This window comes from Triticum urartu, chromosome 5 (assembly GCF_003073215.2).
Source record: "Triticum urartu cultivar G1812 chromosome 5, Tu2.1, whole genome shotgun sequence".
Taxonomy (NCBI): Eukaryota; Viridiplantae; Streptophyta; class Magnoliopsida; order Poales; family Poaceae; genus Triticum; species Triticum urartu.
Window position 1 is genome coordinate 535,541,627 of NC_053026.1, and position 10,228 is coordinate 535,551,854.

Below are 10,228 nucleotides of genomic sequence, written 5' to 3' on the forward strand. Positions count from 1 at the left end.
CTTAATGTTCCCCGTTCCCCCAAAAGACCGAAAACGAAAGACTCGCGTGAGTTCTAAAATTTGCATAGCAAAGGAAAGTCAAAAGTGACCCAACAAACTAATGCAATGTGCAATGCCCAAAAAGAAACCTAATGCAATGTGCACCCATTCACCCTTGCATAGCAAACATCAAGTGCGCTCAAGAGAAGGAGTAAACCAACATTTATTAATTGGTTAATTGGTGATTTGGATGACCGATCGTGGAGAAGACCCCCTATGTACACAGACAGTGGATCAAGTTTTTTGTTTTTTAGAACAAAGCATTTGATCAAGTGACAAATGTGTTTTATTGCTTCTTTTTTGGGCGGTGCTACGCGTAGACCAGAGGATCTTTTTAAAAGATCCACCACCTCGCGAGCCGTCGAATCTGATGCATTAAGTGATCGAGCATCACCTTTTATCATTTAACAGAGATCTTGTTACTTTTTGTTGCAACAGACGTCTTGTTTTAATTTTTATTTTTATTTTTTGCAATAGGGGTCTCATTGCAAATTTAATTTTTGTGCAACAAAGGTTTTACAGTAGTTTTTGTAACAGAGACCTTGCTGCGGAAACTGGTCATAGCAGACAGTGAGCAATAAGCAGGGGTGGCGTTGATCGAAAGAAAGAAAGAAAAAGAACCGCTTGGGCAGGACACGTGTAGTACGAATGAGCCGGCGGATGCTCACGTGTGATCCGCCAGTTGATGCCAAGTGTTTTCCTTCTTTTTTAGGGGAATGAGTTCTATTACTTGATAGGCCCCATCAGTTTGCCGATGTCATCCCGGTCCACTAAAATGGATTCTGCTTTTTTTAACTTGTCACAAATTCCATCGTCTGCCCAATATTTTCCCCCCAAAACGTGTCACAAATTCATCATGTACTTGATCAAGTGATCCTTGGCAAATCTAGACGATGGAATTGCCTCCGCCCATATTCCACCACTTCCTTGTCGTTGGGCAGTGTAGTAATTCAGTTTTACCACAACAGCGACCACCGAGACAAAACAACCTAATATTTTGTTACCAAGAAAATAATAATCTACTCTACTAAATTCTCAAAGGGAAAATGTTGCATCCATACTGCATATTTTCTAGTAAACACCACATTTTTTCTTCATTGATTTATTCCCTTATACCGTATCGACTGAGTGCCATGCCTTTGCCTGTGAGAACATCCATTCTATTTCTATCTCATGTGTTGGACAAAAATCACCAAAACAGACCATTCGTCGGGTGACATTTCCTTCAAGAAAGCGCCATGCTGGTGACATGGAGACTAAGTGATGACCAATTAATTCTTCACGAGTTCCTTGCCTCCTTTGCCCAGTCAGCGCCCTGGTCCTGGCCAAGAGCAATTGTGCATCTTGTTCCATGTTCATGATGTCATGTCTAGAGGTAGCGACGAATTGAAAACTCTGTCCTTTGCCTTGAGAGCCTACAGAGGAGAAATGGAAGATGATGAGCCACACACTACAAGAATTCGAGACACCGAGAAGCCGACCAATGGAACAAAGCGTATGCGTGGCAGATGTTTTGGTTTGATTTGCTTTGCCTACCTCTTTGTCCCAGTTGGTCCGCATGGTGATGGCCAGCAGCAGCAGCATCTGCACGATTAATCCGCAGATTATTCCAAACCACAGCCCCTGAAGTTCAGACCCATAAGTTAGTTTTGAGAGGTTTCTTCAGATGAGAAATATGTACAAGTGAAACTGCAACTTTCTGTATGGTATGGTATGTTATGGTATGGTGTGGGTGGTGAAATCAGTACCATTCCGCCAAGATGGAAGACAAAGGCAAAGCATAGCGCCGCTGGGATGCCGACAAGGTAGTATGCACTGAGATTGACACAAGCTCCAATCCTTTGCAGGCCACAGCCCCTAACGACACCTGGAATATCAAGTATATATACCACACGCTGCAATCAGTATCTTGAGAGTAATGTTCACCGAGATGCTACATATCGCTCATCAATGATGCTCATCGAAATGATACGAGGCAAGAAGATAGACTAGAGTAGAAATTCAGGAAATGGTCTGCAAGTACTTGGAACTTGTGTTATTTGGTGCATCATCTATATTTACCTGAAAGAACACATTGCATATCGTCGAAAATGATCGACACGGAAAGAAGCGGCATCATTCTTGAAATGTACTCCACCACCTCCTTCTCATTGCTGTATGCATACCCCCATAGATTGCGCACCGAGATCATAATAAGTCCTAACGTCACACCTGTCATGAGACCCAGAACCATGGTCACACGAGTAGCCAGACGGGCAGCTTCAGGTCGCCCAGCACCAAGCTCGTTTGAAACACGGGTGCTACAATGACAAGATACACGGTTTAATTGCCAAAGTGATTGTGCGATAAAGTTGTAGTGCAGCCATGGCAAAAGGTTATGAGGCTGAGTTGTTCAGTCGTACCTTATGGCTGCCCCAAGCCCGAAGGGGATCATGAATGTTAATGAAGCCGTGTTTAAGCTGCAAGCAGATCCATATTTCCCATCAGAACAGGGCATACAGAATGTGAAATACTCCATGAAAAATGCAACTCACCAAATGGACAACACCGATGCCTCGAGCTTAGGATTTGCGAGAAGTCCGGAGAGAAGTACCAGCAGCTCAAACGACCACCACTCTAAGCTGTGCACATGTAGGATCAGGTTCAGTCGAAGATGGAACGCGGAAAAAAATCCACCTCCAAATCTGAGGGGCACAAACTTAAACTCACCAAACCATCAGTGCAGATGGCAGGGCAAGCTTCATGAAGCTGACGATGTCGTGAAACGCCTCCTTTGAGAGCCCTGTCCAGGTTCTCTTGCAGGATGGAGAGACCCTGATGTAGAGAGCCAAGATTGACACATTGGCCAGGTACGAGACAGCATTGGCCAGGGCAGCGCCCTTGTTGCCCAGCCCAAGCTTGTACACCAGCAACCAGCACACAAGCACGTGGCTCAGCGCCGTCACGCCTGCGCTCGCCATCACCGGGAGTACGATGCTTTGTGTCTGGAGGAATCGGACGTGGCACTGCAGCAGTCCGTAAGCGAACAGTGCCGGAATCATCCACCGGATGTAGCTCCCTGCCCCCATGGCAATCTCTGGGTCCTGGCCGAAGAGCAGGAGGATCTGCCCGGTGTACGCCCAGAGCACTGCAACCACAACACTCACCAGAGTGAGCACGAGGATCGCCCTCTGCTTGTAGATGCCGAGCTGATGGTACCGTTTTGCCCCGAAGGCTTGACCACACAGTGTGTCCAAGCTGCTCGCCATGCCAGCCTAAGATGATCATCAACAGATACAAAGAAAAAACCATTCAGGTAATCAGGTCGACGTCAGTTGTTCATCCATGAGGATCAAAACATGTAGGAGATGAATTGACGTACCATCAAGCTGAAGCCGGTGACATTCGCAAAGGAGGTGGCGATGGAGGCACTCGAGAGGGCGAGCTCGCCGAGATGGCCGACAAACATGACCGATATCATCTGCACGACGTTCTGCAGCAGGCATCCGGCGATGAGGGGCCCGGCGAGGTAGAGCTGCTTCTTAACCTCAGTCACCACCAAGCTCTCCTTTGGCCCTCCTGTCTCCTCGGTGTCGCTTCTGCCCCCAACAAGGGGCTCCTCCATGGCTGGCAACATACTTGAAACTTGAAAGCTCTGGCTCTGAAGATGGTGGGTGAGGTGAGGGCGTATTTATCACGTATGTACCAATAATCAACCTCATCAATGCTGTATAGGCCCGCCACTGGAGGATTAATTCAGTAAGGAAGCCACGAGGAAACAGAGGAACTCGCTTGGCAGCCAAGTTGAACTGAACGTGCCCCTGAACCAGTCATTTTCAGCATGCCTGGGTCAAGTGGAGTACAGAATCTCATGTGATGTGAGACAAACGCGGCAGCTTGGCAGCCAAGTTCAAGATATCTGACATAATAAACTATCTGACGAGCAAGATTGAATGGAACAGTTAACAGCACATGCTCAATTATGGCCGGAGCCAGAGCCTATTATAGTCAAAAGTTGGAAAGCTACAGGCGTTGATGATTGCACTATTATAGTCAAAAGTTGGAAGCTCTCGTCGTCATGTGTCATATCTGGCCAATTCTTCCAAAAGACTGAAGGAAAACATGTCTTCCAAATTTGTGTAGAAACTTCATAGGGCTATTTTTATTTTTTTTGTAGGGCTATTTTTAGGAAGAATGAAGTGCAAAAGAAATCACTGCACCAATGTAACGACATAGAAAAATGCACAAAAAGTACAACAAATAGTCATCTAAGATAGGGAGCAAATTTACAGAAATCCAAATCTGAAATGTAATGCAAGAGAAGAAGAAACAAAGAGTTGACAAAGAATGTCATATATAAAATGCACAAGAAGTAGAACAAATAATGATCTAAGATGGGGAGCAAATGTAGAGAAGTCCAAATCTGAAACGTAATGCAAGAGAAGAAGAAATAAAGACCTGACAGAATGGGCCAAAGGAACTTCTGAAGTCTAAAGTCCAGATCTGAAATCTGACGTGGTAAGTATTTCTCCATGCACCATAAGAAAGTTGGATCCATGTCTCAAATTTATGATCTGCTACACTTCCACAAGGCTTAACTGGAATTTAGAAACTAAATGGGAACGACCAAAACAGTTGAATGTCAATATACAAAAGTATGTGGCAGAAGCAAAGGCGAAAGTTGCTACTCTCATTCTGAATCAATTGCAGTTTGTGTCTCTTGAGAAACATGCATTTTAACTGATAAAAGCACACACCAGCAAGAAAAGTATTAGCATAACAATATTCAGCTGTTGATCCCGCTTTCCACTGCATCAACAACAAATGAAATCAGAAAATATACATCATTGTAGTGGAAAAAAAACACTGCGGTCTAGCATCTCAAGGAAAAAGAAGCAACATTTAAGGATACATGTAAATATGCTAGAGCAGAAAGAATACAAGGAATCAGTTGATACACTTGAGGAAACAAAGGCTATAAGGATCAAAATGTTGTCTAGCTTCAAGATTGTAAGGCTATTTACAGCCTACGTCACATCAACATGATCTGTCCAGATGTAAAGAGTCTGTCTTGAACAACATTGTACCGCGTATGCAGTTTATAATTCTTATGGAATTTAAAAATTAAGTAAATTTGAATTAGCAAGCCAGGATCAAATTCCAAAATTAACTACTCTATCAACTATACAATTCAAGACTGGACTTTGTTTTCGTAAACATAACCGTAAAGTAAGTCATTCCTCTTCACTTTGTTTTCGTAGAAACTGGGAACTGCCATTGCACTGTTTTTTTACTAACATCAGTGCATCTATTCTTTTCACTGCACTCTTCCTAGATGCCCACTCCCTGCAGATTACCATGTCCATCGGTAGAAAGAAATTAATGTAACATCAGAGATCACAAATAACAAGAGAAAAATAGCATGGGAGAAGAGAGGGAGAGCAAGATCATTGACCAGAGAGGGCATACATTCAGACTTGCAATATATTTTGGGATGCAGGGTGGCAAATCAGGACAAGGTGGACAAGGTGCACCTGCAGAGGTCTCGCCTCGCATCTGGTCATCTCTGTTCTCTGGCCGTCAGCTCTCTCCCTGGAACTGGTCCATCTCGGGCTAGGTGGCGGCGGTGTCAGATTGAGAGAGATGGCCGAGTGAGAAGAAGAGCTAGGGATTTGGCAGGATTTGGGTGAATTGGGGATTTTGACGGAGAACCGACGGCCATTTTTGCGGAAAAAAAAACAAAACAATAACCTAAAGGGCCGCATTGAATAAAACGAGTCCCTCCTGTACGATTTTTCGCCGACAAAATTCTGACAGTGTGTCCCACACTGAGTCAGCAAGCCAAGTAGGCCCATTACGGCTGGAAACGGGGACTGACCCATTTGCTCATGAAACAAACCAAAGTGACCATTTTTACACATTTTGGGACGTGTGACCAATGTGCTCATCCCACGAGAGTTCAATGATGAATGGTGCGTTTATCTCACGGACTTTCTAGTAAACACCACATTTTTGCTTTATTGATTTATTCCCATACCGTATCAAGTGAGTGGCATGCATTTGCCTGTGAAAACATCCATCCCATCTCATGCCTTCGACAAAAACCACCAAAACAGATCATTTCGTCGGGTGATGTTTCCATAGAGGAAGCGCCATGTTGGTGACATGGAGACGAAGCCTTGACCAATTCTAAATTCTTTAACTCTAAATTCTTAACGAGTTCCTTATCTCCTTTGCCCAACCAGCATCCTGGTCCTGGCCAAGAGCAATTATGCATCATGTTCCATGTTCATGTCGTCATGTCTAGAGGCAGAGACGAACTGAAAACTCTGTCCGCTGCCTTGAGAGCCTAGGGAGGAGAAATGGAAGATGATGAGCCACACGCTATAAGAATTCGAGACACCAAGAAGCCAACCGACGAAATAATGCGTAATGCGTGGCAGAGGCTTTGGTTTGATTTGCCTTACCTCTTTATCCCAGTTGGTGCGCATGGTAATGCCCAGCAGCAGCAGCATCTGTACCACTATCCCGCAGATTATTCCGAACCACAGCCCCTGGAGTTCATACCATTACATATGTTTTGAGAGGTTTCTTCACATGAGAATGAAATAGAGGTGAAACTGCAACTTTCTGTATGCATGGTATGGGTGGTAAAATCAGTACCATGCCGCCAAGATGGTAGACAAAGGCAAAGCATAGCGCCGCTGGAATGCCGACAAGGTAGTATGCACTGAGATTGACACAAGCACCAACCCTTTGCAAGCCACAGCCCCTGACAATACCTGGAATATATCAAGTACCCCACTCTACGATCAGGTATCTTGAGAGTAATGTTCACCAAAATGCTACATATCATTCATCAATGATGTTCATCCAAATGATACGAGGCAAGAAGATAAGTCTAGAGTTGAAATTCAGGAAATGGTCTTGCAAGCCAAGTACATGGAATTGTGTTATTTGGTGTATCGTCTATATTTACCTGAAAGAACGCATTGCAGATCGTCAAAAATGATCGACACAGAGAGAAGCGGCATCATTCTCGCAATGTACTCTGCCACCTCCTTCTCGTTGCTGTACGCATACCCCCATAGATTGCGCACCGAGATCATAATAAGTCCTAACGACACACCTGTCACGAGACCCAGAACCATGGTCACACGAGTAGCCAGACGGGCAGCTTCAGGTCGCCCAGCACCAAGCTCGTTTGAAACACGGGTGCTACAATGACAAGATACACAGTTTCATTGCCAAAATGACTGTACGATAAAGTAGTAGTGCAAGCATGGCAAAAGGTTATGAGACAGAGTTGTTCGGTCGTACCTTATGGCTGCCCCAAGACCGAAGGGGATCATGAATGCTAATGAAGATGTGTTCAAGCTGCAAGCAGTTCCATATTTCCCGTCAGTACAGGGCATACAGAATGTGAAATACTCCCTGAAAAACTGCAACTCACCAAATGGACAACACCGATGCCTCCAGCTTGGGATTAGGGAGAAGTCCGGAGAGAAGTACCAGCAGCTCAAACGACCACCACTCTAGGCTGTGTACATGTAGGATCAGATTCAGTCGAAGATGGAGCGCGAAAAAAATCTACCTGCAAATCTGAGGGGCACAAACTAAAACTCACCAAACCATCAGCGCAGATGGCACGGCTAGCTTCATGAAGCTAAGGATGTCGTGAAACGCCTCCTTTGAGAGGCCTGTCCAGGTGCTCCTGCAGGATGGAGAGACCCTGATGTAGATAGCCAAGATTGACACATTGGCCAGGTATGAGATGCCATTGGCCAGGGCAGCGCCCTTGTTGCCCAGCCCAAGCTTGTACACCAGCAACCAGCACACAAGCACGTGGCTCAGCGCCGTGACGCCTGCGCTCGCCATCACCGGGAGGACGATATTCTGCGTCTGGAGGAACCGAACATGGCACTGCAGCAGTCCGTAAGCGAACAGTGCTGGAATCATCCACCGGATGTAGCTCCCTGCCCCCATGGCAATCTCTGGGTCCTGGCCGAAGAGCAGGAGGATCTGCCCGGTGTACGCCCAGAGCACGGCAACCACAACGCTCACCAGAGTGAGCACAAGGATTGCCCTCTGCTTGTAGATGCCAAGCAGATGGTACTGTCTTGCCCCGAAGGCTTGCCCACACAGTGTGTCCAAGCTGCTCGCCATGCCAGACTAAGATGATTACAAACAGATACAAGAGAAGATATTCAGGTTGATGTTAGTTGTTCATTCATGAAGATCAAAATATGTAGGAGAGGTGACGAATTCACATAAAATATACCAACAAGCTGAAGCCGGTGACACCGGCAAAGGAGGTGGCGATGGAGGCACTCGAGAGAGCGAGCTCACCGAGATGGCCGACAAACATGACCGATATCATCTGCACGACGCTCTGCAACAGGCATCCGACGACGAGGGGCCCGGCGAGGTACAGCTGCTTCTTAACCTCGGTCACCACCAAGCTCTCTTTTGCCCCTCCTGTCTCCTCAGTGCTGCTGTTGCCCCCAACAAGGGGCTCCTCCATGGCTGGCAACATACTTGAAATCTCACGCTCTGGCTCTGAAGAAGGTAGGTGTTAACAAGTGAAGTGGGGGTATATTTATCATGTTTGTGAAAGAATATACTAGTAGTAATCAACCTCAATAATGTTGTATAGGCCGGCCACTCGAGGACAAATTCAGTAAGGAACCAAGAGGAAACAGAGTTACTCGCTTGGCAGGCAAGCTGAACAAGTCAATTTCAGCGTGCCTGGGTCAAGTGGAGTAAAAGAATCTCGTCATGTCATGTTAGACAAAGGAGGCAGCTTGGTGGCCAAGTTCAAGAATAAACTATCTGACGAGCAAGATTGGATGGAACGATTAACAGCACATGCTCGATCAGCACATTTGCACATATTATAGTCAGAAATTGGAAAGTTGCAGGCGTTGATGATCTCACAGGTAACGAAATCAATCATTGCCGGCGGCCGGAGCCGCAATCGTCGTCATGTGTCATATCTGAACCCCTGACGTGCTACGACCTACTGTACTTGATGACGCATACACAAAAGGGAATTAATTTCCTAAGATGCACTGCCATCAAGGTATCAGTTAACCATCCGGCCGTGTTTGTTTCTGCTTTAGGCAGCAGAATTCTCATAGGAAAAATCAAAAGCTGAAACCAACAGCCATTTGGAATCAGCTTTGCCAGTGAAGCTGAATCTATATTCGGGCCATTTCCAGTGCAATTGCCTGAAGCACGTCCAAGTGTCCACGAGTGATTCGGAGCCAATTGTAGAAACAAACAGAGCCGGACAGATTTTCTCACAAGCTCGTTGTTTTCTCCTAAATCAGGCATGGGCAACAACAAATTTGGAGACTGTGATGTGAGGAAGGAAGAGAAGAGACCAGGAAAGGGTGTGGATAAAGAGGCGTACCGCAGCAGCGGCTCAGGCGGCCCCGGGGACGAAGTTGTCCCCGGCCGAGGAAGGCGGCGGCCATGGGGATGATGGAATGATGCCATCGTATTGGGTCGGGCCGCTGAAGGGAGGAGGTGGGAGACTGGGGGAGGACGGGGTCCTGCCCGTCATGGACGCCCTCATCCCAGCTCCCGCCATGGAGGGCATCGACGCCTCGCCGTGGTCCAGCGTCGATGGTGGCTGCAGGTGTGGTGACGCCCGACGGCGGCGGGGCTGAGCAGATACGCGGCCGAGCTTAGGAGATCGAACAGCGGCGGGGCTGAGCAGATCGACGGCGGGGATGTGCAGGTAGGGTCGGGGAGAAGAGACGGAGGCGGCGTGCGGCACTGCCGGCGTCGGTCTCGGGCGAGAGAGCTCGAGAGGTGCGTTGACCTGACTACGTCGTGGGCGAATCGGCAGAGTTTTTTTTTCTCAGCGGTGAAAAACTTTAGTAAGATATCCACACGAATCTCGGCGTAAGATCAATAACTTAGGACATAGACGTGTAATATTTATGGCACATCTAGATATGTAATATTTATGGCATATTTAGATGTGCTTTACCAAACTGAAAATTTTATTCAAGTCATGATATTCACGGGAATACAATATCTGATAGCACGGAATACAGTATCTGATAGCATATCAGACCATCAGACATGTCTACCAAATTCTAAAGTATAGATTTTTCTCTCTTTTTTAGGCAATTCTAAAGTATAGATGCCTAGGTTTTTCGTGGTGAAACCAGCCCATCGGGTTTCAAGTTCTAGACTT

General features: G+C 46.4%; 2 protein-coding genes across 5 annotated transcripts; both read right to left on the reverse strand.

Moving 5' to 3' along the window:
• Positions 1 to 1,039: 1,039 nt before the first annotated feature.
• Positions 1,040 to 3,719, reverse strand: LOC125510465 (protein DETOXIFICATION 16-like). The gene is made up of 8 exons (XM_048675651.1): positions 3,401 to 3,719; positions 2,749 to 3,293; positions 2,574 to 2,660; positions 2,442 to 2,498; positions 2,101 to 2,339; positions 1,788 to 1,906; positions 1,576 to 1,662; positions 1,040 to 1,454 (listed from the first exon to the last, which is right to left on the reverse strand). The coding sequence occupies exons 1-8, from the start codon at positions 3,653 to 3,655 to the stop codon at positions 1,395 to 1,397; spliced, it is 1,449 nt and encodes a 482-aa protein (XP_048531608.1). The 5' UTR covers positions 3,656 to 3,719; the 3' UTR covers positions 1,040 to 1,394.
• An 837-nt stretch (positions 3,720 to 4,556) lies between these two features.
• On the reverse strand, positions 4,557 to 9,877 carry LOC125510464 (protein DETOXIFICATION 16-like). 4 transcript variants are annotated; one of them, XM_048675648.1, is made up of 10 exons: positions 9,434 to 9,877; positions 8,657 to 8,766; positions 8,300 to 8,577; positions 7,646 to 8,190; positions 7,472 to 7,558; positions 7,339 to 7,395; positions 6,998 to 7,236; positions 6,682 to 6,800; positions 6,486 to 6,572; positions 4,557 to 4,827 (listed from the first exon to the last, which is right to left on the reverse strand). In XM_048675648.1, the coding sequence occupies exons 3-10, from the start codon at positions 8,552 to 8,554 to the stop codon at positions 4,624 to 4,626; spliced, it is 1,593 nt and encodes a 530-aa protein (XP_048531605.1). In that variant the 5' UTR covers positions 8,555 to 8,577; positions 8,657 to 8,766; positions 9,434 to 9,877; the 3' UTR covers positions 4,557 to 4,623. The 4 variants fall into 4 exon arrangements, with proteins under 4 accessions (XP_048531605.1, XP_048531604.1, XP_048531607.1 ...); XM_048675647.1 differs by lacking the exon at positions 8,657 to 8,766; XM_048675650.1 differs by lacking the exon at positions 8,657 to 8,766 and having other exon boundaries at positions 4,825 to 5,364.
• Between the last annotated feature and the right edge of the window lie 351 nt (positions 9,878 to 10,228).

Coding starts and splice junctions, on each gene's coding strand:
- LOC125510465 (XM_048675651.1), bottom strand. CDS start 3,655: ATGTTGCCAGCCATGGAGGAGCCCCTTGTTGGGGGCAGAAGCGACACC. Junction 1,907..2,100: donor TATGCAATGTGTTCTTTCAG/GTAAATATAGAT, acceptor TTGATATTCCAG/GTGTCGTTAGGGGCTGTGGC. Junction 1,455..1,575: donor GGACCAACTGGGACAAAGAG/GTAGGCAAAGCA, acceptor TCTCCTCTGTAG/GCTCTCAAGGCAAAGGACAG.
- LOC125510464 (XM_048675647.1), bottom strand. CDS start 9,497: ATGGCCGCCGCCTTCCTCGGCCGGGGACAACTTCGTCCCCGGGGCCGC. Junction 8,191..8,299: donor TCACCGGCTTCAGCTTGTTG/GTATATTTTATG, acceptor TAATCATCTTAG/TCTGGCATGGCGAGCAGCTT. Junction 6,801..6,997: donor TCTGCAATGCGTTCTTTCAG/GTAAATATAGAC, acceptor GATATATTCCAG/GTATTGTCAGGGGCTGTGGC.